This window comes from Anguilla rostrata, chromosome 5, assembly GCF_018555375.3.
Source record: "Anguilla rostrata isolate EN2019 chromosome 5, ASM1855537v3, whole genome shotgun sequence".
Taxonomy (NCBI): Eukaryota; Metazoa; Chordata; class Actinopteri; order Anguilliformes; family Anguillidae; genus Anguilla; species Anguilla rostrata.
The window spans coordinates 63,058,017-63,082,794 of record NC_057937.1 but is presented as its reverse complement, the minus strand read 5'-3'; the positions used below and the strand labels follow the sequence as shown (position 1 = coordinate 63,082,794).

The 24,778-nt window shown below is 43.1% G+C and overlaps 2 protein-coding genes across 4 annotated transcripts in view; both read right to left on the bottom strand.

The window, feature by feature from the left end:
- Positions 1-24,778, bottom strand: part of LOC135256190 (uncharacterized) — a 52,648-nt gene that overhangs the window by 7,113 nt on the left and 20,757 nt on the right. The window contains exons 4-5 of the mRNA XM_064338033.1: positions 20,123-20,244; positions 1,526-2,323 (exon numbers count right to left, since the gene is read on the bottom strand). Of these exons, the coding sequence (XP_064194103.1) occupies positions 1,526-2,323; positions 20,123-20,244 (920 nt within the window). The remainder of the gene's footprint in view (positions 1-1,525; positions 2,324-20,122; positions 20,245-24,778) is intronic.
- On the bottom strand, positions 4,126-11,491 carry LOC135255913 (zinc finger and SCAN domain-containing protein 21-like). Of its 3 annotated transcripts, none has more exons than XM_064337704.1 (6): positions 10,820-11,491; positions 10,513-10,598; positions 10,179-10,281; positions 9,513-9,634; positions 6,573-6,684; positions 4,126-6,052 (listed from the first exon to the last, which is right to left on the bottom strand). In XM_064337704.1, exons 1-6 carry the CDS (start codon positions 11,082-11,084, stop codon positions 4,971-4,973), a joined length of 1,770 nt encoding a protein of 589 aa, XP_064193774.1. In that variant the 5' UTR covers positions 11,085-11,491; the 3' UTR covers positions 4,126-4,970. The 3 variants fall into 3 exon arrangements, with proteins under 3 accessions (XP_064193774.1, XP_064193773.1, XP_064193772.1); XM_064337703.1 differs by having other exon boundaries at positions 10,513-10,634; positions 10,820-11,490; XM_064337702.1 differs by having other exon boundaries at positions 10,513-10,637; positions 10,820-11,483.

The following is a 24,778-nucleotide window of genomic DNA, read 5'->3' as shown; positions in this document are numbered from 1 at the left end:
TGAATAATTCAATGTGGCTCATGGTAAATTCAAATTGGCACATCCATAATCAATATAGTGAAGTTCTGTAGGTTTAGTGTATTCAGAAGTTCTGGCATACATTAAAAAAAATTACTAACAATGGCTGTGCAGTAACAAATACAGGCTATAGGTGATAGAAATAGAAAATAATGTGACGAGTTTAGATCCGGTCACTGATGATTTGTGAGGTCAAGGGAAGCATTTAATTATTCATTACATTACAATTATTCAGATCTGGCATATACCTTTATCCACAGCAGCCTGTTCTTCAGGATTTGTTGATGAAAACACATAATATGATTAGGAAATCTAAAATAAAAAAGTACACACACAGAAAATAGTCATAACCCATTTCTCAATAAATGTAATAATCACTTGTAATGAATAGAGCTCAGAATACAACCACATCCTGTCACCAGTCTTGAATTTTTAATTTTTTTATTTTTTTTTAAACAAAGAAAGAAAACAGACATGGTCTGTCCACAGTTACAGTCCCAAACCTACATTGACGTGTTTTAAGCTGAGAGTCACAGGAGAAAGCCTCACAGGAGAAAGGAGGCTCCGCAGAGGAGAGCCACTCCCCAGCTCTGAGGAGAGAGGGGAACTCAACCAGTAGCCGCGGTCTCCAGACAATCTGCAGACCCTTTGCTTTGGGGTCACGGAGTGGAGTGTGCACTGTGACCTGCTTTATTTACTCAACTGTAACTTAACTTTAACTCGTGCCTGCGGTATCCATCAGCCAGTTCACAACTCAGAATTCTTAAAAAAGTTCTTTCTATGGTTTACCCAAGTTGAGAATCCCAATATACTGACCACCCCCACCCCCCCACCCCCCCACAGTGAAGGGCTGTCCGAAAGAAGTCGTCTTGTTTATTGTGTAAAATACCAAGACCAAGCACTATTTCTCAGCAGTTCTGTAGCCCACGGTAACCAGCGTTGTGGGGTCTTCTTCACACAACCTTCCAGACAAGCCATCGCTGTTACTTCCCTTTCCTGGGACTTCAGAAACGATCTTCCATCATCGTGCAAAGAAACGACAATGTGCTGGAGGGAGCTCAGCAAAGTACAGTCACAGGGCCATCGACGTTAGTTCTGAAATGAGCTGCAAGCCGTCATGGCAAACAGTATTAACCTGAATATACTCTCTTAATTGCGTACATGAGTAGCTGATATACTTCAGCTTGCAAGTAACCTCAGTGTATTTTATCCCCGTTGGGTGACATGGCTCAGGAGGTAAGAGCGGCCGTCTGGCAGTCGGAGGGTTGCCGGTTCGATCCCCCGCCCTGGGCATGTCGAAGTGTCCCTGAGCAAGACACCTAACCCCTAATTGCTCCCAACGAGCTGACTGGTACCTTGCATGGCAGCCTTTCACCGTTGGCGTGTGAGTGTGTGTGTGATTGGGTGAATGAGAGGCATCAATTGTAAAGCGCTCTGGATAAAAGCGCCATATAAATGCAGTCCATTTACCATTTACCGTCCTGCCTCTGCGTGTCTGGTGAGGTTAAAGAGGCTCGTTTCCCCCCTGAGGCCAGGGATCCTCCACGGCGCCGTCCGGCACGTGCACCTGCAGCCGGTGCCGTCGGAGGTGACCCGAGGAGGCGAACCTCCTGCCGCACGGCGCGCAGGCGAACGCCGTCCTGCCGGTGTGCACGCTCTGGTGCCGCTTGCGGCTGCCGGCGTCAGAGAAGCGCTTGCCGCACTGGGCGCAGCTGAAGGGGCGCTCGCGCGTGTGCACGCTCCAGTGCCGCTTCAGGTGGCTGGACGAGATGAAGCGCTTCCCGCAGAGCGCGCACCGGAACCTCCGCTCCCCCGTGTGCACGCTCTGGTGCACCTTCAGGTTGCCGGAGTGGGCGAACTGCTTCCCGCACTGCAGGCAGCTGAAGGGCTTCTCGCCGGTGTGGACCCGCTGGTGGATCTCCAGGGCGTTTCTGCGAGCGAATCCCCTCCCGCAGTACTTGCAAACGATCGGCTTCTTTCCCGCGATGTCCCCCAGGTGTGTCTGAACGCTGTCCGACGTGCTGAAGTTCATATCACATCCACTCCTGTCTTGCCCTTCAGTGAACGGACCCAACAGGCCCTCTGGGTCCATTTCTGCAGAGTAAGAGCAACACGGATCCTCTGTCTCCGTCACAGCGCCCCCTTGTGTACAGTAGGACCCCAGCTGGCCTGGTCTTTCGAACATGACAAACTCAGAGTCCAGACTGTTCAGTCCTCCTGCCCTGTGTTCAGCTCCTCTGTGTTGGAGTGTCTCGACACACTCGCTCTGTCCCTCTGCTTTTAGGACAGACTCCAGTCCACTGACCTCCCAAACAGCCCGTCTGGTCCTGTGCTGCTCAGTGTGATTCGCTGCTTTATTCTGCGTTTCCTCAACAGGACGTTTTTCCCTGCTGCCTGCCCTCCACTCCACCGCTCCTGCAGGGGAGAAAAAACAACAAAATTATGAATTTCAAATTCACTTGAGATATAAACACTTAAAACTCAACGATGTTGATAGTAGCTTACAAATTATTATCAAAAGGTTATGAACCCTTCATAATGTGTACATAACGTGTCATCACCATCATTTTGAAATGTAATTGATTTCTTTGATTTGGATAAGCCATTTCCAAAATGGAAAATAATCTCTCATAAAATGTTTCATAACCCGTCTGCAGCAGCATCAACACCACAGCACAGTCATAGTCACGCAAGCTTCCGCTTACTGTCTCCCCGGACCGTCTCCACTCCCAGCGGCTCACTGATCCCCTGGTCATCTTCACGTCTCTCCTCCTTGATAATTAATAATTCTGGCCGTCCATCCTTGAGACAAAGAATTGCAGATGCTTTTTAAAAAATCTATATAATAAATAAATATCTGGCGTTTTTTTTCGCACATATCATCAGTTAAATAACACAGTCGGAAGCACTTCCACTACATGTGCCTGTTACGGACACAGCCCGTTAACTGACCTCTTCCTTCGCAACGACGTCCTGCGTTTCAGGATCATCTTCATCATCATCTAGATTTGTCGTTTCTCCGTCTCTCCTCTGACTCCTCTCCCGTCGACCAAACGCCCTCTCTGCAGCCGCAAAAACACACTCATCTAAACCCACAGAGGACGGAGAAGGGTGGTGGTTATGGATTGATAACCATTAATGATAAGCAGAAGCACTGTATGAATGTGATCTTGTGCGACTGTAATTTTTAAACAATTTCAAGCTAATACTGGGTCAGACATAACGCCGCTGGCAAGCCAGCTGAGCTAAACCAACTTACCCACTGTTGCTCCACTCAACGTATGGCAAACCTCAACTGCATTTGCGGTCGTGTGCGTCGCTGTTCTTTCTGCAGAACATTGCACAGATTTAAGCGCCATCATCTGCAGTTTTCTCTTAAGGACTTCGTTTTCTTTCTGGTGCCGGGACACCTCAAAACGTAACACGGCATATCCATCGTCCACGACTTTGCAGATTTCTTCCAAAGCCTTATTCGCCAGTGCGTCTAATATGTAGGCCAGCTGCGTGTGCAATTTGACGCAATCAGACATTGTGGCTTGCCAACTGGTTCTTTCACATTTCAAGAGAAGAGGCTAAGTTCAATATGTTGAGAACTATTTTATGTAAAACACGTTACCAAAATAGCTATCAAATAAAAAAGCGTTGAGTCTCAGCCTTTGCATCTGAACCTCTCACCAATTATCCGGTATTGTTTATTTCCGTTCTGGTGTAACAACCAAAAGTTCCCGGGGGAACTGCTGTTTCTGTCCACAGTTCCGTGTTCCCGACATTACATTTCATTGGTTCCATAGTATGGTTCCTGGCCACAGAACCAGAGACTGTAAAAAAAAAGAGCTGAGTCGTTCCACATAGGTCCAGCAGCTGAACCGATCCACAAAGATCTTTGTATGATAATATATATTTTACTTTCAGTATAGCCAGTTTTTTAAATGTAATTTTCTGAATTGTATCAAAGAGCGAGCGTATTATTAGTGTAACAGAACACTCGTCACGGTTGCCCCCAAGGTGGCATTCTTTGATATTTCTTCATAATTACCTTGAATGCGTCTTTTGAGATGTGGGGCAGGTGAGTTTTAGAACTGTGTGGTCTGAGACGTCGTGTAGATGCGCCAGTGCCACAGTCTTGTTTTATGAACTTGGAAAGACTGCTGATAATTTTTAGCTAGTTTATTATTTTTCATTTTTATTTTTGTCAGATTCAGCAAGACTTTGCTTTTACAGTACAAGAATGGTATGCACAGCATCACGCATCAATACCAGTATTACCATGTATACTAGTAATGTCCTTTCTAACCCGATGTATGTACATTTGGGGTAAAATTGTGCTTTTGGATTCAGCACCCAATATTCTCTCATCGATTATTGAGTTGAGCACATTTCTTTTCGTGAAGTTTTCTGATTAACGTTTGAAAAATGTAGCTTCTCATTTTAAATAACTGGGCAAATATGGTGAAAATTAGGCAAACTTCGTTTTTTACTTGTAAAGGAGACAGTATACAAAATATTACACAGAAGATGTGCACCAGAGTTCTACACCACAATGTAGCTCCTGCCTTTTGTGATTGAAAGTGGAATGAACAGAAGTACTCATATTTTGTTCATTGTATTTGGTTTAAATACCTTGCTTTTCTGCTTCATTCTCTTCAAATGTATGGATCAGGATTTCTACTATACTGCATTAAAAGTTCTAGCTGTCTATTACCCAAGAGCAGAGATTACCAACCCAGGTTTTGGACAGCCAAAGGGTCAGCTGGTTTTTGCTGTTACTCAGCACTTAATTAATCGATTAAGGCAGTCAATTGCAAAGTTGACTCACCCCATCTAGTTTCTTGGATCTAAAGTGGTTGTTTTGTTTAAAGGCAAAACAAAAACCAGAGCGGCTCTCCAGGACCTCGGTTAGCCACCCCTGCCCTACAGATAATTCACATGTAAAAGTGATAATCCCAAAATATTTATGTCCTAGTATGAACATTTTGGTGCCTCAGAAGATTTCCTATGATTGAGAAGCTCTTCCCACACTGTGAACAACTGAACGGTCTCTCTCCTGTGTGTACAGCCTGGTGTGTTTTAATATGACTGGACTGAGTGAAGCGCTTTCCACACTGTGTACAAACAAAGGGTTTCTCGCCCGTGTGGATCCTCTGATGCATTTTCAGCTGGTGATGGTAAGAAAAGCACTTTTCACACTGTGAACAGGCAAATGGCTTCTCTCCAGTGTGAACTCTCTGGTGTCCTTTGAGGTAATGTGATCTAGCAAAGCTCTTTCCACACTGCATGCAGCTGAACGGTCTCTCTTGTGTGAGAGTTCTCTGTTGGAATTCATTGTCCTTAAAACTACCAAAGCTGTTCTCAAATGTAGGACAAGAGAACTGCTTCACTCCTCTACCGATTCGGTCCTGAATGCTGTGGTTTTTTGATACAGCTAAATGTTTACCAAACGGTGCACAACCGGTCACACTGGTGCCAATGTATTTAGACTCTGCAGAGTTCTCTCTCCCTCCTGTTTGGGAAAATGAAGCACTAGAGTTATTTTCAGGTTGTGTTTCTTCTTTGTCCTGTACTTGACTGTAAAGCCTGTGTTGTGTAAGAACTCTTTCTGAAACGGCGCCTTCGCTCCAAGCTGCAAACATTCCGGCCTGCTCTTCAGCCGGCACAAAGTCCATCTGCTCAAGCTCAGAATCCCACTCCAGAGAAGACAAAGCAGAAAGCTTGTCGCCAGGACCTTCCGCCGCGACGGGAACCGACTGCGGCTCTGAGCGGACCTGCAGGCTCTCCATGCCCGTTTCTGCAGAGAAAGAGCACGACGGGTCCCCAGCCTGAGGGTCAGAGGTCATTTGGGGGAGCAGAGTTCCTAGCTGACCCGGCCTCTCATGGGTGATGTGTTCTGGGCCCAGACTCTCCGGATTCCTGTGCTGGGCCCTCTGGTTTTCTCTGTGCGCAGCTTCCGATTGGCTGCTCTTCCACACCTGACGGCTGGTCTCTCTAACCAATGGGGGAGTCTTCCCCACAGCATCAGCGCCAGACCCCGCCAATCCTGGAGAGGGGGCAGAGCAAACAGTCACTCAATACAAGGGACCAATGTCACCAGCATTGAACAATCCTCCAGGATAACACTTCATGCTCCAGGCTTTCAAACAGCAAATTAATCTCCATGTTTCAGGAAGTACTCAGCATGAAGTATACCTCTCACAGGAGCCACTCCATTTCTAGGGCCTTACTTTCTTAATAATGTACATTATGTTTTTTTTTAATTCTCTGGATCTGCATGAGTTTTCCAGCGTTTAAATGCTTAAACTAACAGGCATGTGAGGTGTTTCTTTTAAAATGGTCAGTAATCTACATGACCTTTACTGGCTCTAAAGCCTTAAAGTATTTCAAATGAATTATTTGATGAAGCTAAGAAGTAAATCCAAAGTCTATGACCAAACTGAACAACATAAAGTCTTTGGTACCCAAATTCACTGCGGTTAACGGTGAGATTCAATTTCAGTAACACCCAATTCACAATATTCAGAGCCCCCCTCCTTCCCACACATATACACACACACACTCACTGTCCCCACTGTTCTCCTCCTCTCTGTGATGCTCAGTGTTCCCCAGAACTTCCTCTGGTTTCTCCTCCTTTATATGAAGTGATGTAAGGGATCGCTTCTCCCCGTCTGCAGCCTGCAACACAGAGGAATGAGCCGATTAACCTGTGTCCCTGTTAATCAGCCTCCAAACATTAACCTGCGTCCCTGTTTATCAGCCTCCAAACATTAACCTGCGTCCCTGTTCATCAGCCTCCAAACATTAACCTGCGTCCCTGTTTATCAGCCTCCAAACATTAACCTGCGTCCCTGTTCATCAGCCTCCAAACACACAGCATCACCAACTTGCCTATGAATTTAAAAACCGCTACATGCATCGTACCATTTCAAAAAATGTTTAAGACAATTGCAGGATATAATAGGAGCATAAATTAAGGTACTGTCTTGCTTTCCTGTTATATTTATATTAGAATCTAATTTGAAAAAGGATGTTGTTAACTGGAGGGGGTAGCTAAACTCATGGGTTAAAAATAAATCATTTGAGAAATAATTAGAATGACACGGTGTTGACAGTATGATTTTTTTTATTCCGATTTTGCGGTCAGCTGACATTTTCCATCTCACTGAGGAACGTTAATCTCCACTACGGGCAGCTCATTATATCCACACAGCTTTAATGTACCATCTATGTATTATAAATGAACATCCATGTGAATGGAAATACCAGAGCAACAGTCAACACCTGTCAGTCAGCCATTTCTGTAAAATGATAAAACATATACATGTAAATATCATGAAATAAAAGCTGATTGTCTGTACTTTTGTCTCATTTTCATGTTTTGATCTGAAAATTCAAATGCCTTAAAGGCACACTATGCAGGATTTTTATTTTGAAAATATGATAAAATAACCGTGCTAAGGCATATCTATGATGCACTGGCAATCTCTGTCTGGTGCACAAATTTGATGAAATGCTCTTTCATCAAATTTGTGCACCTTTACCTGTATTTGTTATTCAAAATGTGGGAAGTTTCTGGGCATGGTGCTCTTTTTCGTGCGGGGAGGGGTGGGTGTGGCTACAGAGCCCGTGGTTTGGGATCAGATTTCAGCAGTGTTTGTTGCTAGCCAGTTAGATACAGCCCAGATACAGCGAAGCAAAGAGACAAGCTGACAGGGCTCGTTCAAGAACTACAGTTAACTTTGGAATTGCTTTTCCTTGGTGGCGTCAACTGAAGTTCGCCTAGGGGATGAAAAGTGATGAGGAGTAGACTTGTTTTCTGTTGTACCTGTAAGAAGCGTTACCTCAAGCTAACCAGCTAGCTACGTTACTCGGGGTGAGTGGCCAGGCTTGAAGACAAAGGAGGAGACATTTTTGATTGCCAACACAAGACCACAATAAGGCTAAAAAATCCTGCATAGTATGCCTTTAAATATATAGTAAAAATAACAAACTTCACCCTACTGAGACGATAATTTTTATAGGGTACTGTATGCGTTAAACACAGTTCCTTGTTTAAAATGATGCAGACTATTTATCATATAGAGAATTCACCAGCACTCACAATATATTACAGTACATTTACAAAATACACTCACTATCAAGGCTCAGTGAAGTGTCCTTTGAACCAAACAGTTTAATTACCTGTTTCAATAGAATCAAGTTCCTTTTCTTAAACCTTAAAATAAACTTCCAAATGATTCCAGAAAAGTAAGTTGTATGCATGAGAACCTTAAATGATTGCACGAACATATTATACAAGACATACCTTGCTATCATTTAAAATGAACTCAGTATGTTTCAACATTTAGTTGACAAGACCATAACAAAAGTTAATTACTAGATTAGATTCTGTTTTACAAAGTGGTTTTTTAAAAAGATACTGTAAATTCACAACATGTCTGAATGATTGCTGTAGCTCTCAAATTATATATACTTACACCATTTTTATTTGTCCATGATTTTTCTCATACACCTTACTCTGTGCATTTCCTAAGATATGATGGTTCATGAATGCAAACACAATTTGGCACCAGTATTTTAAAACTGAATTTCAGATACAAATAGAATTATTTTTTACTAGAGTCTAATAAAGGAAGCCATAGTCTACACGTGTGTAATGGAAGGTAAACAGGTAAATATGGCGGATTTAAGCCCCTTATCTTCGCTGAGGAGACTCATCTGATGCTAAACACGGGAGCATGGTCTCTCTGTTGGTGCTTTTGAAGGTTTTGTACCGAGGCAAACATTCTCCCACAAGCCGTACATCTGAACGGTCTCTCTCCACTGTGAACCCTCTGATGCTTTCTAAGATTGCCCGACTCCGAAAAACACCGGCCACAATACGTGCACCTAAAGGGCTTCTCTCCCGTGTGAACTCTGTAATGGCGATTAAGACTGCCTGAACGTGAAAACTGCTGTTGACATAGTGTGCACCTGTACGGTTTCTCTCCTGTGTGCACCCTCCTGTGAACTGTAAAATGAGATAAATGAACAAAGCGCTTTCCACAATGTTGGCAGCTAAACGGTCTCTCTTCACTGTAAGGTCTGTGCTGTGAAACAACACTTTCTGAAATTGCTTCTTCAGTCCATGCAGAGTGCATCTCAGCCTCCTCTTCAGTCGATGCAGAGTCTATCATTACAGCCTCTGGCTTCAGATCTAGAGACCCCAATGACAGACTACTGGCAGCACCTTTCCCTGTGGGAGGAAGTGACTGCAGCCCTGAGTGAATGGACAGGCTCTCAGAGCTGCTTTCTGTAGCATAAGAGCAGGAGGGAACATCAGCCTCTGTTTCACCAGCCCCCTGTGTACACAGAGTCCTCAGTTGACTAGTTCTCTCACACATTAAGTACTCAGGACAGGAAGTGTGGAGTCTTCCTGTGCTCTGTTCACATCCTGTGTGCTGAAGCGTTTCGGCTCTCTCTGTCTCTGGCTCAGTTTTAAGTGCAGACTCCAGGCCACTGACCTCCCAAACAGCGCGTCTGGTCCTGTGCTGCTCAGTGAGTTCCTCTGTGTGATTCGCTGCTTTATTCTGCGTTTCCTCAACGGGAAGTTTTTCCCTGCTGCCTGCCCTCCACTCCACCGCTCCTGGAGGGAATTCAAGTGATTGAAAACATTACAAGAAATTGATCATTCAAGATGACTATAGAAGTCTCTTATGATCATTATGTTGGTAAGTTTATTGTTCTTTAAAGTGGCAATCCTTAATATTTCCATATAAAAAAATGCCATATTTGATACCTTTTCATGCTAGCATATTTATAGCAAATTCGATTGAATGTGTTTGCGCTCTGAAATTTCTCGTCTATATGCTATTTTCCACTGGCGGAGTCCGGTGCGACAATCCCACCAAGTATTAAAATGTGATGACGCACGCACAGGAACGTGCATGACCTATGTGAAACAGCAAGCACCTAAAATCCGAAAAGCGTCTTCAAAACGAGCCTTTACGTGTTGGTGAACCTTACCATGTCATGAGATGGATTCCACCATTCTATGTGCAGTCTTAAAAAAGTATTGTGGAATTGAACATTGACTCTGAATGCAGCCATATAAATCCAACACTGGATATTCACATAAGAGTCTCAACTGCACAATTACACACCTCCCAATGCCCCCTTTCTCAACTTACTATCTTCCCTGGTGTTCATCTCTCCCTGTGGGTCTCTGACCTCTTCCACTGTTTCCTCCTTTACAAGAACCAATTTAGTACTTTCCTCCTCCATGTTTGCACACTGTAACAGAGGAATGAGGCCATAGTTCAATTTTTTTAATAATGAGCTCACACATGTTGGGCCACTGAAATATATAACCACAGTAAATGCAATATACTTCTGTCTGGGAAAATTTCCCCAAGAATCAAAACACAATTTTGTTTGTCAACGGCTAATACCAAAATGTCTAAATAGTACATTTTACGAGGATTAGACTGATTAGGATAGTTCAGCTGACGCCACGGTACTGACCTCAGTCCTCACGTCAGCAGTTGGTGCGGGAGTGTTCTCGTGCCTAGAGGGGCGTTCTGCGTCCATCTTTGTCATGTCCATGCGCTCTGCAAAGACGCCATTTGTAGTTTTAAATGAATTCTCTTCTGAAACGAATTTAAGAAAAAGCAACTATTAAGATCTCATACTTAATGTATTTCGAAGCACCTCAAACGCAAATTTATCGTGCACTTCGACAGTGATAAATGAACATCAGCGGCCAATAAAACACGTAAAGAATTGCAGGTGCCGTTACTCTGTCAAGTTGCCAGTTGTGTCACAAACTCACCGTTTTGAACACCACCGCAGCGACACTTGACGAGCTGTTCTCGCAATTCCAACTCCTGCTCACATCCTCGAGCCATCTGAAGCTCCATCGTCTGTATTTTGCATTTGAGTGCTTCGTTCTCTTTCTGGCTTCGTGAAATTTCCAGGTGCAAGATCGCAAATCCATCATCTACAAGGTTTGAAATTTCTTTTACAGCCGTGATTGCCAGTATGTCGACAACGGAACGAAGCTGTGAATGGAAATTCTGGTTAACAGCATTAGCCATTGTAGCTAGTTAGCTAGGTATGTGACCTAGTTATCATACGCTTTCGATAAGCCCTAGATAAGGCGAGTCTCTGTTGATGTAGCAACGTTTCAGAAATAACTACGGTTTTACTGACAGCTAAATGTTACAACAGGCTATTAGACAGCTCGCTCAGAGTTCCCTTTTGTACCGATCGTTCCTTACACCATTTAGCTGTTTGTTTACTTCCGGTCTACTGGTCACACCTCCAGTTATCCAGTGACGTCACGGTGCTCAGACGACCGTTACACGTTCTATGGTAATTCGCTGTCCTAAATTGAATTGACAGTTTAAAATAGATACTGCATTTACAAAGTAAAGGGAAGTCTCATATAGAGTGCTACTGAGAATATATCCTGTGAAATATGTGTTGGAGAGATTTAAGCTGACTATCGATTATTTTGTGTTTTGTTTTTTTGCAACAAAAAAAAAGAGACTACTTCTCATTGTTTTTTTTCACTGTATAAACTATTTTGTGGTATGCGGTAAAAAAAAATGCACATTGAATTTATTCTTTTTAAAAACAAAATAATAAAACAGTCACAAATTATTTTGAGTGACTCAGAAACCCTACTTTGACATTACTCTCAGATGCCCACACAGTCATTTATACCACAAGCAAATACCCACCTTGATTTATAGTGAAGAAACTCATCTTACACTAAACCCAGGCATATAGACTCTCTGCTGGTGCTGCTGAAGGTTTTGTACTGAGGCAAACATTTTCCCGCCCAACGTACATCTGAACGTACATCTCCACTTTTCCCCCAATTTCTGAACTCCTGACTGCTGATTAGGTACGTGGGCTGAATAGGTTTTTAGTATAACAGACAAGCCTACAAAAAAAGTTTTTTTTTTTAAAAGCCACAGATCCAAAAAGCAGATTCAACTCAACACCATGAACTTCATACTCATTTCCTCTGGTTTATTCTGTCCAACCAGAGGTCAAACAGCCTTTGTAGAACTGCTTTCAAGCACATGATGTTCAACAAATTATTACAGATCAAAAATCAGTGACACTTGTATACAAAAGACAGAAAAGCCTCTGAAATGCAACTCAGCACATGACTAGTTAAACCAGTCACAATGGATACACCCACTATATTCATTGTCTAAAGCATTTTGACAATATTTTGACAAACATGATTCAAAGGTTAAAAAAAAGAAAAAGAAAGCATGAAATATTTACTTTCCAGTATGAACTATTTGGTGTCTCAGAAGATTCCCTAAAATGGAGAAACTCTTCCCACACTGTGAACAACTGAACGGTCTCTCTCCTGTGTGTACAGCCTGATGCGTCTTAAGACCACACGACTGAGAGAACCTCTTTCCACACAGCGTGCAGCTAAATCTTTTCTCTCCCGTGTGCACAGCCTGATGTCTCTTAATGTGACTGGACTGAGTGAAGCGCTTTCCGCACTGTGTACAAATGAAGGGTTTCTCGCCCGTGTGGATCCTCTGGTGGGTTTTCAGCTGGTGATGGTAAGAAAAGCACTTTTCACACTGTGAACAGGCAAATGGCTTCTCTCCAGTGTGAACTCTCTGGTGTCCCTTCAGATCACGTAGTTTAGCAAAGCTCTTTCCACACTGCATGCAGTTGAACAGTCCTTCTTCTGTGAGAGTTCCCTGTTGGAATTCATTGTCCTTAAAACTACCAAAGCTGTTCTCAAATTTAGGATAAGAGAACTGCTTCACACTTCTACCGATTCTTTCTTGCATGCTGTGGTTTTTGGACACAGCTAAATGTTTACCAAACTGTGCTCTAGGTTGTGTTTCTTCTTTGTCCTGTACTTGACTGTAAAGCCTGTGTTGTGTAAGAACTCTTTCTGAAACGGCGCCTTCGCTCCAAGCTGCAAACATTCCGGCCTGCTCTTCAGCCGGCACAAAGTCCATCTGCTCAAGCTCAGAATCCCACTCCAGAGAAGACAAAGCAGAAAGCTTGTCGCCAGGACCTTCCGCCGCGACGGGAACCGACTGCGGCTCTGAGCGGACCTGCAGGCTCTCCATGCCCGTTTCTGCAGAGAAAGAGCACGACGGGTCCCCAGTCTGAGGGTCAGAGGTCATTTGGGGGAGCAGAGTTCCTAGCTGACCCGGCCTCTCATGGGCGATGGGCTCTGAGGCCAGACTCTCCGGATTCCTGTGCTGGGCCCTCTGGTTTGGAGTTTCTGATTCGCCACTCTCCCAAACACTGTGTCTGGTCCTTGTACACTTCACAGAGCCCGACACCTCTAATCCTGGAAAGAATGTGGATCAAAATGTCAGTCTTACATGCTGTTCCAGAACAAGGAACCAATTATTCCAGAACAAGACTGTTCATGCTCCACACTTTGAAATGTCAAACTTATCTCTCCATGTTTTAGGAAGCATTCAGAACAAAACCATAAGTTCCTGGGATGGAACCTCTTTCCAGGACAACCTTCCCAAAACTAGGGGTTTTAAAGATTGCCTGGTTTGAACCAACGCACTGATCCGTGTCTAAGAAGCAGCTGAACTGATTCCAAAATTTGAAAATTTCAAAACCAATGAGCACAAGTTCAATAGTCTGGGACCCATAAACACTGCAGTTAATGATGAGAGTGATGCAATTTCAGCAACACCCAATTCACAATATTCTGAGCCCCCCCTCGCCCCCACCCCCCACACACACACACATACTTACTGTCCCCACTGTTCTCCTCTCTGTGATTCTCAGTGTTCCCAAGAACTTCCTCTGGTTTCTCCTCCTTTATATGAAGTGATGTAAGGGATCGCTTCTCCCCGTCTGCAGCCTGCAACACAGAGGAATGAGCTGATTAACCTGCGTCCCTGTTTATCAGCCTCCAAACACACAGCCTCACATTACATTTACTATATTTACTATTCAGTCCCTCATCAGATTCTCTTGTCCAGAGAGACGTACACAAGTGGAGAACATCAATGTGACTCCCATAAACACAAAACTGTGTGTGTGAGCTCAGTAGAGACAGTGGGTAGGGAGGTGTGGGTGCGAGGCCTTTGCGCTGATGGCTAAGGTTGGTCGATGTGAGCTGATACAGGTGTCCAGTGGAGAGAGATGAGAATGGGAGTGCCACGGCTGAGTCTGGGGAGGCTGTAGATCAGGCGAGCTGCACCGTTCTGGATGAGGTGCAGAGGTCTGGTGGTGGAGGCAGGGAGGTCAGCAAGGACGGAGTTTCAGTAGACCAGTTGGTAGATGATCAATGCCTAGACTAAAGCCTGGGTTGAGTAGGTGGTGAGGAAGGGGTGAATTGTGTGTGTGTTGTACAGAAAGAATCTGCACGCCTGGCACACTGACATGATTTTCTCAGAGAGGGACAGTCTGTCATTGAGCACCACTCCGAGATTCCTGGCAGATGAAGAAGGTGACACTGTGGTGCCATTCAGGGTGAAGGACAGGTCCAGTAGGGCGGGGGAACTTAGCTGGGAATTAGAGAAGTAGAGTTTTAGCCAAGTTTAGCTTCAGCTGATGATCTGACATCCAACTTTAAATGTCTTGTAAGCAGGCTGAGATGCATGTCGAAACCACTGTATTAGAGGGGGGAAGGACAGAGAGTTGTGTACTATCAGCATAGGACTGGCTATGGAAAGAGATAACCATGCCAAGAGATTTGGCATTGAGAACAAAAGAGGAGAGGGCCAAAGACTGAGCCCTGGGGGACACCTGCAGAGAGTTCCTGAGGTCCAGAAAGGAGCTGCTCCCTGACTGCAGGGAGGGTGGTCTCCATTAGCCTGCCCTAAGGAAAGACTGGTGAGGGTCTACAAGGTCTTTCTGTGATAGAAAATGAGATAGTTCTGGATGGAAATGGATGGAGAGAGACAGAACAAAAAAATTAAGGAATCTTTAAAATAAATGACAATCCATGTTAGGGTTTGCATTCTCATCATCACTTTTTCTTATGTTCCAAAGGTCTGGGTGAACACATTTCTGCCAATAAATAAAGAAATCTACACGCAAAGATGCATTAAGCTGTGCGCTGTCTTGCTTTCCTGTTTGTTGTACATTGGAATCAAATTTGCTTTCATCTGAACAAACTGGACATTTTGGGGCAAAGCTAATATATATATATATATATATATATTATATAAGTTATATGTGTTCAGCCAACAAAACAGGAAAAGCAATAAAAACAAAAATCCACACTCCCACACTCTTATTAAGTGGCAAATGTAACTTCAATGTGCAGACAGAAAAGGTTTCAACATAAATGGGTCTTCATCAATACATCTCATCTTCACCACCATGGTTTAGAGCCATACCAGATGTCTAGGTCACACATTACTGTGCAAAGACTACGATTGTGATCAGGTTGAATGACTACCAGTAGTTTGGTAAAACTGTTAAATACCTTAGTATTACACTCCACTACCAAGTATTAGAGAAATGTACAGAACTGTCTTAATGTTTGGTTCTCCGTCTTATGTGTTCCTTAATGTCCTCACTAAGAAGAAAGCAATGGAAAAAAATTTTCTTTGCATTTTTTATTTCCTTGGGGCAATAATAAATAAAAAAAAATAACCATTGATTGTTGTTAACAGAACCCACAGTTTATTTTAATATAGGCCTCTACCAAACGGTTGAGATGTCGCTTCATGGTAAAAGTGCATTTTCAAGAATCTGCATAGATTTGTATGCATTAAACTGAAAGAAAAGAAATTTCTATTCATACATATCTCTTTCTATGAACATGACCATGTATATAACTTGAAAATTAAAACATATTTAAAATGAATAAATTATAATAGCAAATGTATCAAATACATTTACAAATACCAAAACAATTTAGAAAAAGTCCAATAAAATGCAAACCTTTTGCAAAACTTGCTCATCTGTGTGGTGGTGCAAGAGCACAAATGTTTTTTGGGCATTAGATCCACTTCATTTCTGGTGGTATGCTACGAAGCATTGCTAGTTTGCATTCAAACACAGGAAAACCATGCATTTCTGACACTTCCATCTGGACACACCCTTTGGACAGAGGTTGCACCGCCCCCGCTTGTCACAGTGAAGTGGAAGATTTCCGCAGTTGTCATGACGCACATCCGGTTGTGGTTGTGAGGGTCTCGGGGTGTAGCGTTTCGTCTGAGACGACGTGTGGTGGAGAGGAGGATGATAGTCGGCCAACTTTGGATGCTGGCTTGTTGACTTGCTTCAAACTGTGGGCGACCGCCAGGCGTAACCTTTTGAGAGGCATTGGTTTCTCGCTCAGTAGGCCACAGTCCCTCTTGTAGACCAGACAGGAATCTGAGATGCCCAGGTCAAGGATGTATCCGAACAGGGGAAAGTACCATCGCCTTTACTTGGCTGGGGTCTTGTACATGTGTACCAGCATGTCAGAAAGATCAACGCCTCCCATATGCTAATTGTAGGCAGGAATGAGTGATGGGCATGGGACGGCAATCTTTGCGTGGGCCTCTTTGCTCCACCGTTTGACAGTTGAAAGAGGCACGATCCCACAGGCATTGCTCAGAAGGTTGACACATTTCTTGTCAAACCATTTCACTGCGATCACCCCTTCAGCAGACCTGTAATCAAATGCTCCACGTCCTTTCTTCATCAGCTCTTCGTCCGTCATCAAGGGAGCTCCACCGACGAGGTCAGATCGGACAGTGCCGATGCACTTGGCACCCAGTTTTGCGTGCAGGTTCTGGACCAAGTGGAAACTGGTGAAGTAGTTGTCACAGAAGACGACTGAAAGCTGTGGCTGCGTTATGGTTTTGCATAACGTTGTCACCAGTCTGGCCCCTAGAGGTAGCCCCTGCTCCTGCTCACTTAGGGCAACACTGAAAAATGCGGATGCCCTTTGACAGAGCAGTAGGTCATGGATGAAGCCAGATGAACTGGCCCGGCAGAACAATTTAAAGCCCCACTTGCCTGGCTTGTTGGCAATATATTGGCGGAGAGTGCCAGCCCTCGTGCCTTTATATGCCACCATGACCTCATCCACACTGTGCTTGTAAGTGGATGGGATCAGGAGACACTGCTCACGAAGCATCTCAAAAAGGGGGCGGATTGTGTAAAATCGGTCTGGACTGTCATTGCACTGCTGATTATCACCAAAATGAATGAACCGGCCTAACAGCCTGAATCTTTTCCTTGGCATGATATCAGCTATCACGCTGAAACGCGACTCGTGGTGCCAGTAGTCCTCCATGGCTGGGAAGTTGAAAACGCCCATGAAGAGTAGTATTGCCAGGAAATCTTCAATCTCTTCAGGGCTAGTCTTGATTGGATCCCCCAACTCCTTGGGCAGAGTACAGATTGGTATGTTGAGCAATGTGTTCAATCATCTTGTCAGCGAAGAGCGTTTTGAAGTACTGGAAGGGTGTCTTTACCGCATCAGGGGGTTCAAATCTTGAATCAGGAACCTGGAATGCCTCAATGTCGTCATACTTCCAGATTCTCTCTGTGCCTTTTTCGGGCCTGAGGGTGAACTAGGGTCACAGGTTTTAAGGTGTTTTTCCCTTTCCTCCTCTTCTTACGGGGCGGGGGTTTAGAAGATGGGCTTGTTGAGGCAACCTCCTCCTCATCCATGGATTCAAAAGAAGTGTCCCCTGTCTCTTCTGCTTGTGTGGTCTGATAATCAGGATCCTCTATTTGGTCATTGTCACCACTCAGATCAGCCTCAGAGTCTTGAGGATTTTCTGGTATAAGGGCCAGAAAAATGCGCGGCCTTGCATCGTAAAATGACTTAGTGTCCATCTATTATTTGTAATACAAAAAGAAAAAAATCTAAATTACAAACCGTGTACTGTTATAATGCTAGTAATATGTTAGTATACCAACATATGTCAATTTGTTACCATGGAATTAGTAGTATTACCAGTACTAGTATTATTTCCAGGTATTTATCCTAGATATTTACCATATTTACAGTACTTTGAAAACATCTCAGAAATGGTGAAAAATCATACTGATATAATTTTTTCATCAAATATATAATGGAATAACATTAAATATATGATATTACTTAAAAGTGTACCGACAGTTTGTGCAAAGTGACCACTGAGAGGATTCATTAATACAGAGAGTGGGGTTTCCATGAGGAAATATCTCTAACTGCAGTGAATCTGCAGTGAACCTCTGTAGAGTGACTCTACAGCAAGTGTAAATTTACTCAGTACAGTGACTGTAGATTTACTCAGTACAGTGACTGTAGATTTACTCAGTACAGTGACTGTAGATTTACTCAGTACAGTGACTGTAGTTTTACTCAGTACAGTGAATGTAGATTTACTAAATAGTGACTGTAGATTTACTCAGTACAGTGAATGTAGATTTACTCAGTAGTGACTGTAGTTTTACTCAGTACAGTGACTGTAGTTTTACTCAGTACAGTGACTGTAGATTTACTAAATAGTGACTGTAGATTTACTCAGTACAGTGAATGTATATTTCAAACATTTTCTTAAAATGTTTTATATACTCGGGTTAAAAAAAAAGATCTAAATGTTAACTGATTATATAAAGAATATATTATTACAAAGGATGTCCTCTGCTATTACTCTAAATTGACACTTTATTTACTTTATTTATACTTTATTAACTGACAAAAACATCTTTTAAGTTACTGGATCCTGATTTAAGTCACTGACAGGTTCAGCTGCCATGTTGTGGCCCTAAAAGTAGTGAATGTGCGAGTGGTGGCTGCAGTTTTTACATAATACATGTACAACATAAATGTGCATGTTACAGGGATTTATTTGGAACCATGAGTTTTACACAAATGTCATACGCATGAAGGCAGGATTAAAGGCATTGTGCAATCGTTTTTACCAGCAGCCCGACTTTTACACCACCAAAATTTTGATGTGCCCATGTAGTCACTTACACCACAAGCCAGTTATAATGAGCTGGTTTTTCATGGCCTCTGATTGGTGAGGTAATCTTTTTACGCAAGTTGCCTGGTTGGTGACATCATAATCAAGGTCTTTAAAGACTAATACCAAACCCTTTACTAGTGGGCAATTTCAGAACTGCATTACTTTCCGGATAAAGGAAACTCTTTTAAAATATCAACCGAATGACAAGTGCTTAATAATGTAGCATTTTGATTTATATAAAATAAAAATAATCTAATCCGATGACTGATTGCACATGGTCCTTAAAACCACTTTCTACAAAAATCATAAGGAAAGAAACCATGGTGTACATGTGTGTAGCGCACATGGTAAGCAGGAACAGATCGCACTGCAAATCAGTATTTACCCCACTGATTGGCCTTTACTGGAGAAACTCATCTGACACTAAACACGGGCGTATGGTCCCTCTGCTGGTGCAGTTTAAGGTTCTGTATTGAGGTAAACATTCTCCTACAAGACGTGCATCTGAACGGCCTCCCTCCACTGTGGATCCTCTGATGCTTTCTAAGATTGCCCGACTCAGAAAAACACCGGCCACAGTCCGTGCACCTAAAGGGCTTCTCTCCCGTGTGAACCCTGTAATGGCGATTAAGGCTGCCCGAGTGGGAGAACTGCTGTCCGCACTGTATACACCTGTACGGCTTCTCTCCTGTGTGCACCCGCCGGTGAACTCTAAGGTGACACAGCTGAGCAAAGTGCTTTCCACACTGAGGACAGATAAACGGTCTCTCTTCACTGTAAGGTCTGTGCTGTGAAACAATACTTTCTGAAAATGCCTCTTGAGTCCATGCAGAGTGCATCTCAGCTTCCTCTTCAGTCGATGCAGAGTCTATCATTACAGCCTCTGGCTTAAGATCTAGAGACCCCAATGACAGACTACTGGCAGCACCTTTCCCTGTGGGAGGAAGTGACTGCAGCCCTGAGTGAATGGACAGGCTCTCAGAGCTGCTTTCTGTAGCATAAGAGCAGGAGGGAACATCAGCCTCTGTTTCACCAGCCCCCTGTGTACACAGAGTCCTCAGTTGACTAGTTCTCTCACACATTAAGTACTCAGGACAGGAAGCGTGGAGTCTTCCTGCGCTCTGTTCACATCCTGTGTGCTGAAGCGTCTCGGCTCTCTCTGTCTCTGGCTCAGTTTTAAGTGCAGATTCCAGTCCACTGACCTCCCAAACAGCGCGTCTGGTCCTGTGCTGCTCAGTGAGCTCCTCTGTGTGATTCGCTGCTTTATTCTGCGTTTCCTCAACGGGACGTTTTTCCCTGCTGCCTGCCCTCCACTCCACCGCTCCTGGAGGGAATTTGAGAAACAAAATAAACATTTTAACAGTAAGGTAATAAATGCTAATTAATCAAAACTATCATTATATAATTTCTACATAATAATACGCAGACACTGACAGAAACATTACAAGAAATTGATAAATCAAGATGGCTCTAGAAGTGTTTATGTTTGTAAGTTTATTTTTCTTTAAATCTGTTCTAATGTTCTGTTACATTACATTTATTTAGCAGATGCTTTTATCCAAAGCGACATACAAAAGTGCATATTAGGGTCATAACTACGAAACACAGGTTTGACACAGGTTTGTTAAGTTGCATGATATCTGCTATTGCACAATTTATATTTCGCAGTCTGAAAGGATTGTGACATTACAGGCATTTAGCAGACGCTCTTATCCAGAGCAACTTACATTGCATCCAGTTATACAGCTGGATATATACTGGAGCAATGCAGGTTAAGTACCTTGCTCAAGGATACAACGGCAGTGTCCTACCGGGGAATCTAACCTGCAACCTTCTGGTAACAAGACCAACTCCTTAGCCATTACGCTACACTGGTCTTAAAACCATAAACTGGTGCATCACAAGGCTCATTGACCTCTTGCCACAATGAGATGGATTTCACCACTCTATGTGTCTTACAAAAGTACAATGCAGCTGAACATTGAATCAGAATGCAGTCATATAAATCCAATACTGGACATTCACATAAGAGTCTGATAGCCAGAACAGTGTGCGATGAACCTCATCTCAGCAATTGCACACCTCCCAGTGTCCCCCATTCTCTACTTACTCTCGTCCCTGGTGTTCATCTCTCCCTGTGGGTCTCTGTCCTCTTCCACTCTCTCCTCCTTTATAATAACCAATCCAGTCCTTCCCTCCTCCATGTTTGCACACTGTAACAGGGGAATAGAGCGGTCAATCTGAGTGCACACCAGCTGTTCAGCTATCAAACACACAATAAATATGAACTTATAACACTACTGGACCACTGACACATAAAGATACATTAGTAAAAAAAAAAATTTTTTTAAAGCATTTAAGCTTGACATGATATCTAAAAACATCAAAGCACAAAGACAGAAATGCATAAGGGGAAATCCAGTAAAGAGAAAGTTAAAAACATCAAATCAATGGTGGTCATTGTCCTTATTAGAGGCTGCAGTCATATTACCAATAATTTTGTATGTGCACAATAGAATATCAGGGCTGCAGATATTCTAATGATTGAAAGCTTGACAGGTGTGAAAATTTCCCTTTAGTTATCATTTGTGAGAGGTGTATTGCTTTTGTGATACACTCTTCCACTTTGACCAAACAGCTAATTGTGAACAACTGTTCTCCTCAACTGATTCATCAGTTTTCTGAGCAACCTTTTTTCCCCAAATACACAGCTGTTGTGATGCTTTCTTGCATCCAAAAATTGGATTATATCCATCTTTACAAGCATGTTTCGCCATCGCTTGAAAAATGCTGGTTTTTCAATTTGTCACATGACAAGCTAGTGAGTGAATTATGCCTCTAAGATCCCCTGCAAACTAGAATTTACAACAGTAAATTATATTTCTCAATATCAATATTGAGAAATATATCTCAATATTATATGACTCAATATTGCATGTAAAACATGATTATGCATGATGTCTTACACTTTGTCAACCTACTCTTATTCCATAAAAGAACTCATGACTCATAAAGAAGATAACTGTGAATGTTATCATAATCAACAACAGGTTTTAAAAATTTATTTTAACGCTGGTACAGCATACTCAGCAGTCGACACGCATTACTGCTGGTTCTAAATCGGGGCTGCAAAACCCTGTTCCTGGAGATCTACTGTCCTGTAGGTTTTCAGTTCAACCCTAACAGAGCGCACCCCATTCAACAACTAGAGGTATATCATTGAGCTGTTGAATGAGGTCTGCTTTGTTAGTTTCTAATTGTTAGAACCAGGCGTGCTAATTTAGGGTTGAAATGAAACCCTACAGGACGGTACATCTCCAGGAACAGGGCTGGGGCAGCCCTGCTCCATGTTAACTGACCTCATCCTTCATGGCAGTAGGTTGTGCGAGAGTGTCCTCCTGTCCAACGGTCGGTTCTCCATCTGTCTCCACCGTGACGTCCAAACGGTTTCCAAAGACGTTATCTGCTGGCTGAAAGGGACGGTCGTCTAAAACGAGGATGAGAAATAAAAATGTAGCCCTACCACTCAGCGTAACATCTCATTCATTTAGCCGGACGCAGAGGGACTTAACCTCAGGTGAATACATAAGCGCATTCACCTGAATATTACATGCACTAGTGGCCAATAGACATGGCCAAAGACCTTCCCAGACCAGTGAGAAAAGACTCAACACCACTAAAGTACTAGGCTACTGCAAGTCGCAAAATAAAAATTCTGAATTCATGCAGATTACAACCATGACGAAATTCCAGGACAAAAAACAATACCATAAAAACAAAGCCTTAAATCATAACATATGCCGCCATAACCTGGATTAGTACAAAAGGTCGTAATGTTGGGGCGAGATGGGAGGGGAACCAAGATGCAGTCTGAAGACATGTCCTTCGATATAACAGCAACGTAAATTTACCAACGGGCAAGACCAACGCTTATACTGATGCTGGTCAACAAACGGTCTATAACCCAAAAATATACATAATTGTAGGTGCAGGAAAGTCAACTCACCGTTTTGAACTCCGCCGCAGCGACACTTGGCGAGCTGTTCTCGCAATCCCGACTCCTCAATACATCCGCGAGCCATCTGAAGCTCCATTGCCTCCAGTTTGTACTTAAGTGCCTCATTCTCTTTCTGGCTTTGTGAAATTTCCAGGTGCAAGATCGCAAATCCGTCATCTACAAGATTGGAAATTTCTTTCGCAGCCGCCATTGCTAGTGTGTCCATAATAGAACGAAGCTGTGAATGGAAACGCAGGTTAACGTTAGCCATTGTAGCTATAGCTCGGTCTGCAGTCTCGTTTTGAATCAAATGAACAAGTTTACACTCTCAAACAAGTATGGATATGGGGAGTCGATGTAGATTTAGAAAATAGCTACCGTCCCAAAAAGGGCAACATTAAAAAAAAAAAATAGGCAGCGAAGCTACCTCGCAACCTTATGCCATTTACTCGTCTGTTTACTTCCGGACGTATTGGCCACACCCCCTGGTGATTTCCGTGGTTGTGATGTAGCTGAAGGAAAAAACTACAAAAAACATTTAGGAAAAAATAACGTTTAACGTGCTATCGTTTCCCCACAACTTCTGGTAGGAAACAAACAAACAAATAGCTGTTTCACAACATGAAAAACTTACACGAGCTTACTGTCCCTTAATGGCGATGATGCTGAACGGACTTACACCGCCAAAACAGCTCTGACCAGTCTCGAGTTTTTAAATTCATGTGGAAATAATACACCCTCTAACAACATCTTAGCCTTTTATAGCCCTGTAGCAACTAATAATGTAATAAACTACTAATAGTGTAATAACTCCCAATAATGTAATCCATTTCAAATTTTGTATGTAATAAAAACCAATAATGTAATAAGTAGTAGTAGTAGTAGTAGTGTACTTTATTGATCCCCGGGGGGAATTTGCACTGTTGCAGCATCAAAGACAACAGAGTAACACAATCAAATACAAATTTACAGTAGATACAAAATATCAGATACAAATATACAGTAGATACAATATACAGAAATCCAAATATACCAGAGGACACCTTCAGAGGTGGAGTTCATGCCTCGACGGGTCAGAGCTGTTTTGGCGCACGAGGGGGACCTACACAATATTAGGTAGGTGGTTTTAATGTTGTGGCTGATCGGTGTATATAAGCAAGCTTTACTTAAAATTCTTTCCAAAGGGAAACAATATAGAAATGATTATATCACCATGGAGGCCAATTTTTTGTCAACTTTGCGCAGGGAAAGCACAGCCAGCTGCCTGAAACATACAAGAGAGAGAGGGGGAGATCTGGCTCTGGTCTGGGGTCTGAGAATTGATTGGAGGTGTATTATAACCTTTCCGCTCACTGCCCTGCAGGCTGGTACCAAGGTTTTAAACTTGGTACAGGCTGTAACAAGATGAGGAGTTATGACATTATCACTCTTTAACAAAGTTTGCAGAGAGGTCCTGCAGCTGTGTTCTGGATTCCCTGCAGGGTTAGTCGCAGTGGTGCGGGGGGGGGGGGGGGGGCAGCAAGGAGGAACTGGAGCAGTTACATTATGTTACGTTACAGGCATTTAGCAGACGCTCTTATCCAGAGTGACTTACACAACTTTTACATAGCATTTTACATTGTATCCATTTATACAGCTGGATATATACTGAAGCAATTCCGGTTAAGTACCTTGCTCAAGGGTACAACGGCAGTGTCCTTACCCGGGAATCGAACCTGCTTGTAACCTTTCGGTTACAAGCCCAGTTCCTTACCCACTGTGCTACACTCCGTCCCTAGCAGTCTAGTCGTGAGAATGCAGGGCCTGGACTTGTAGCTGCGTAGAATAGCTGGTTATTCCTTGAAGCACTGGATTCCTTGAA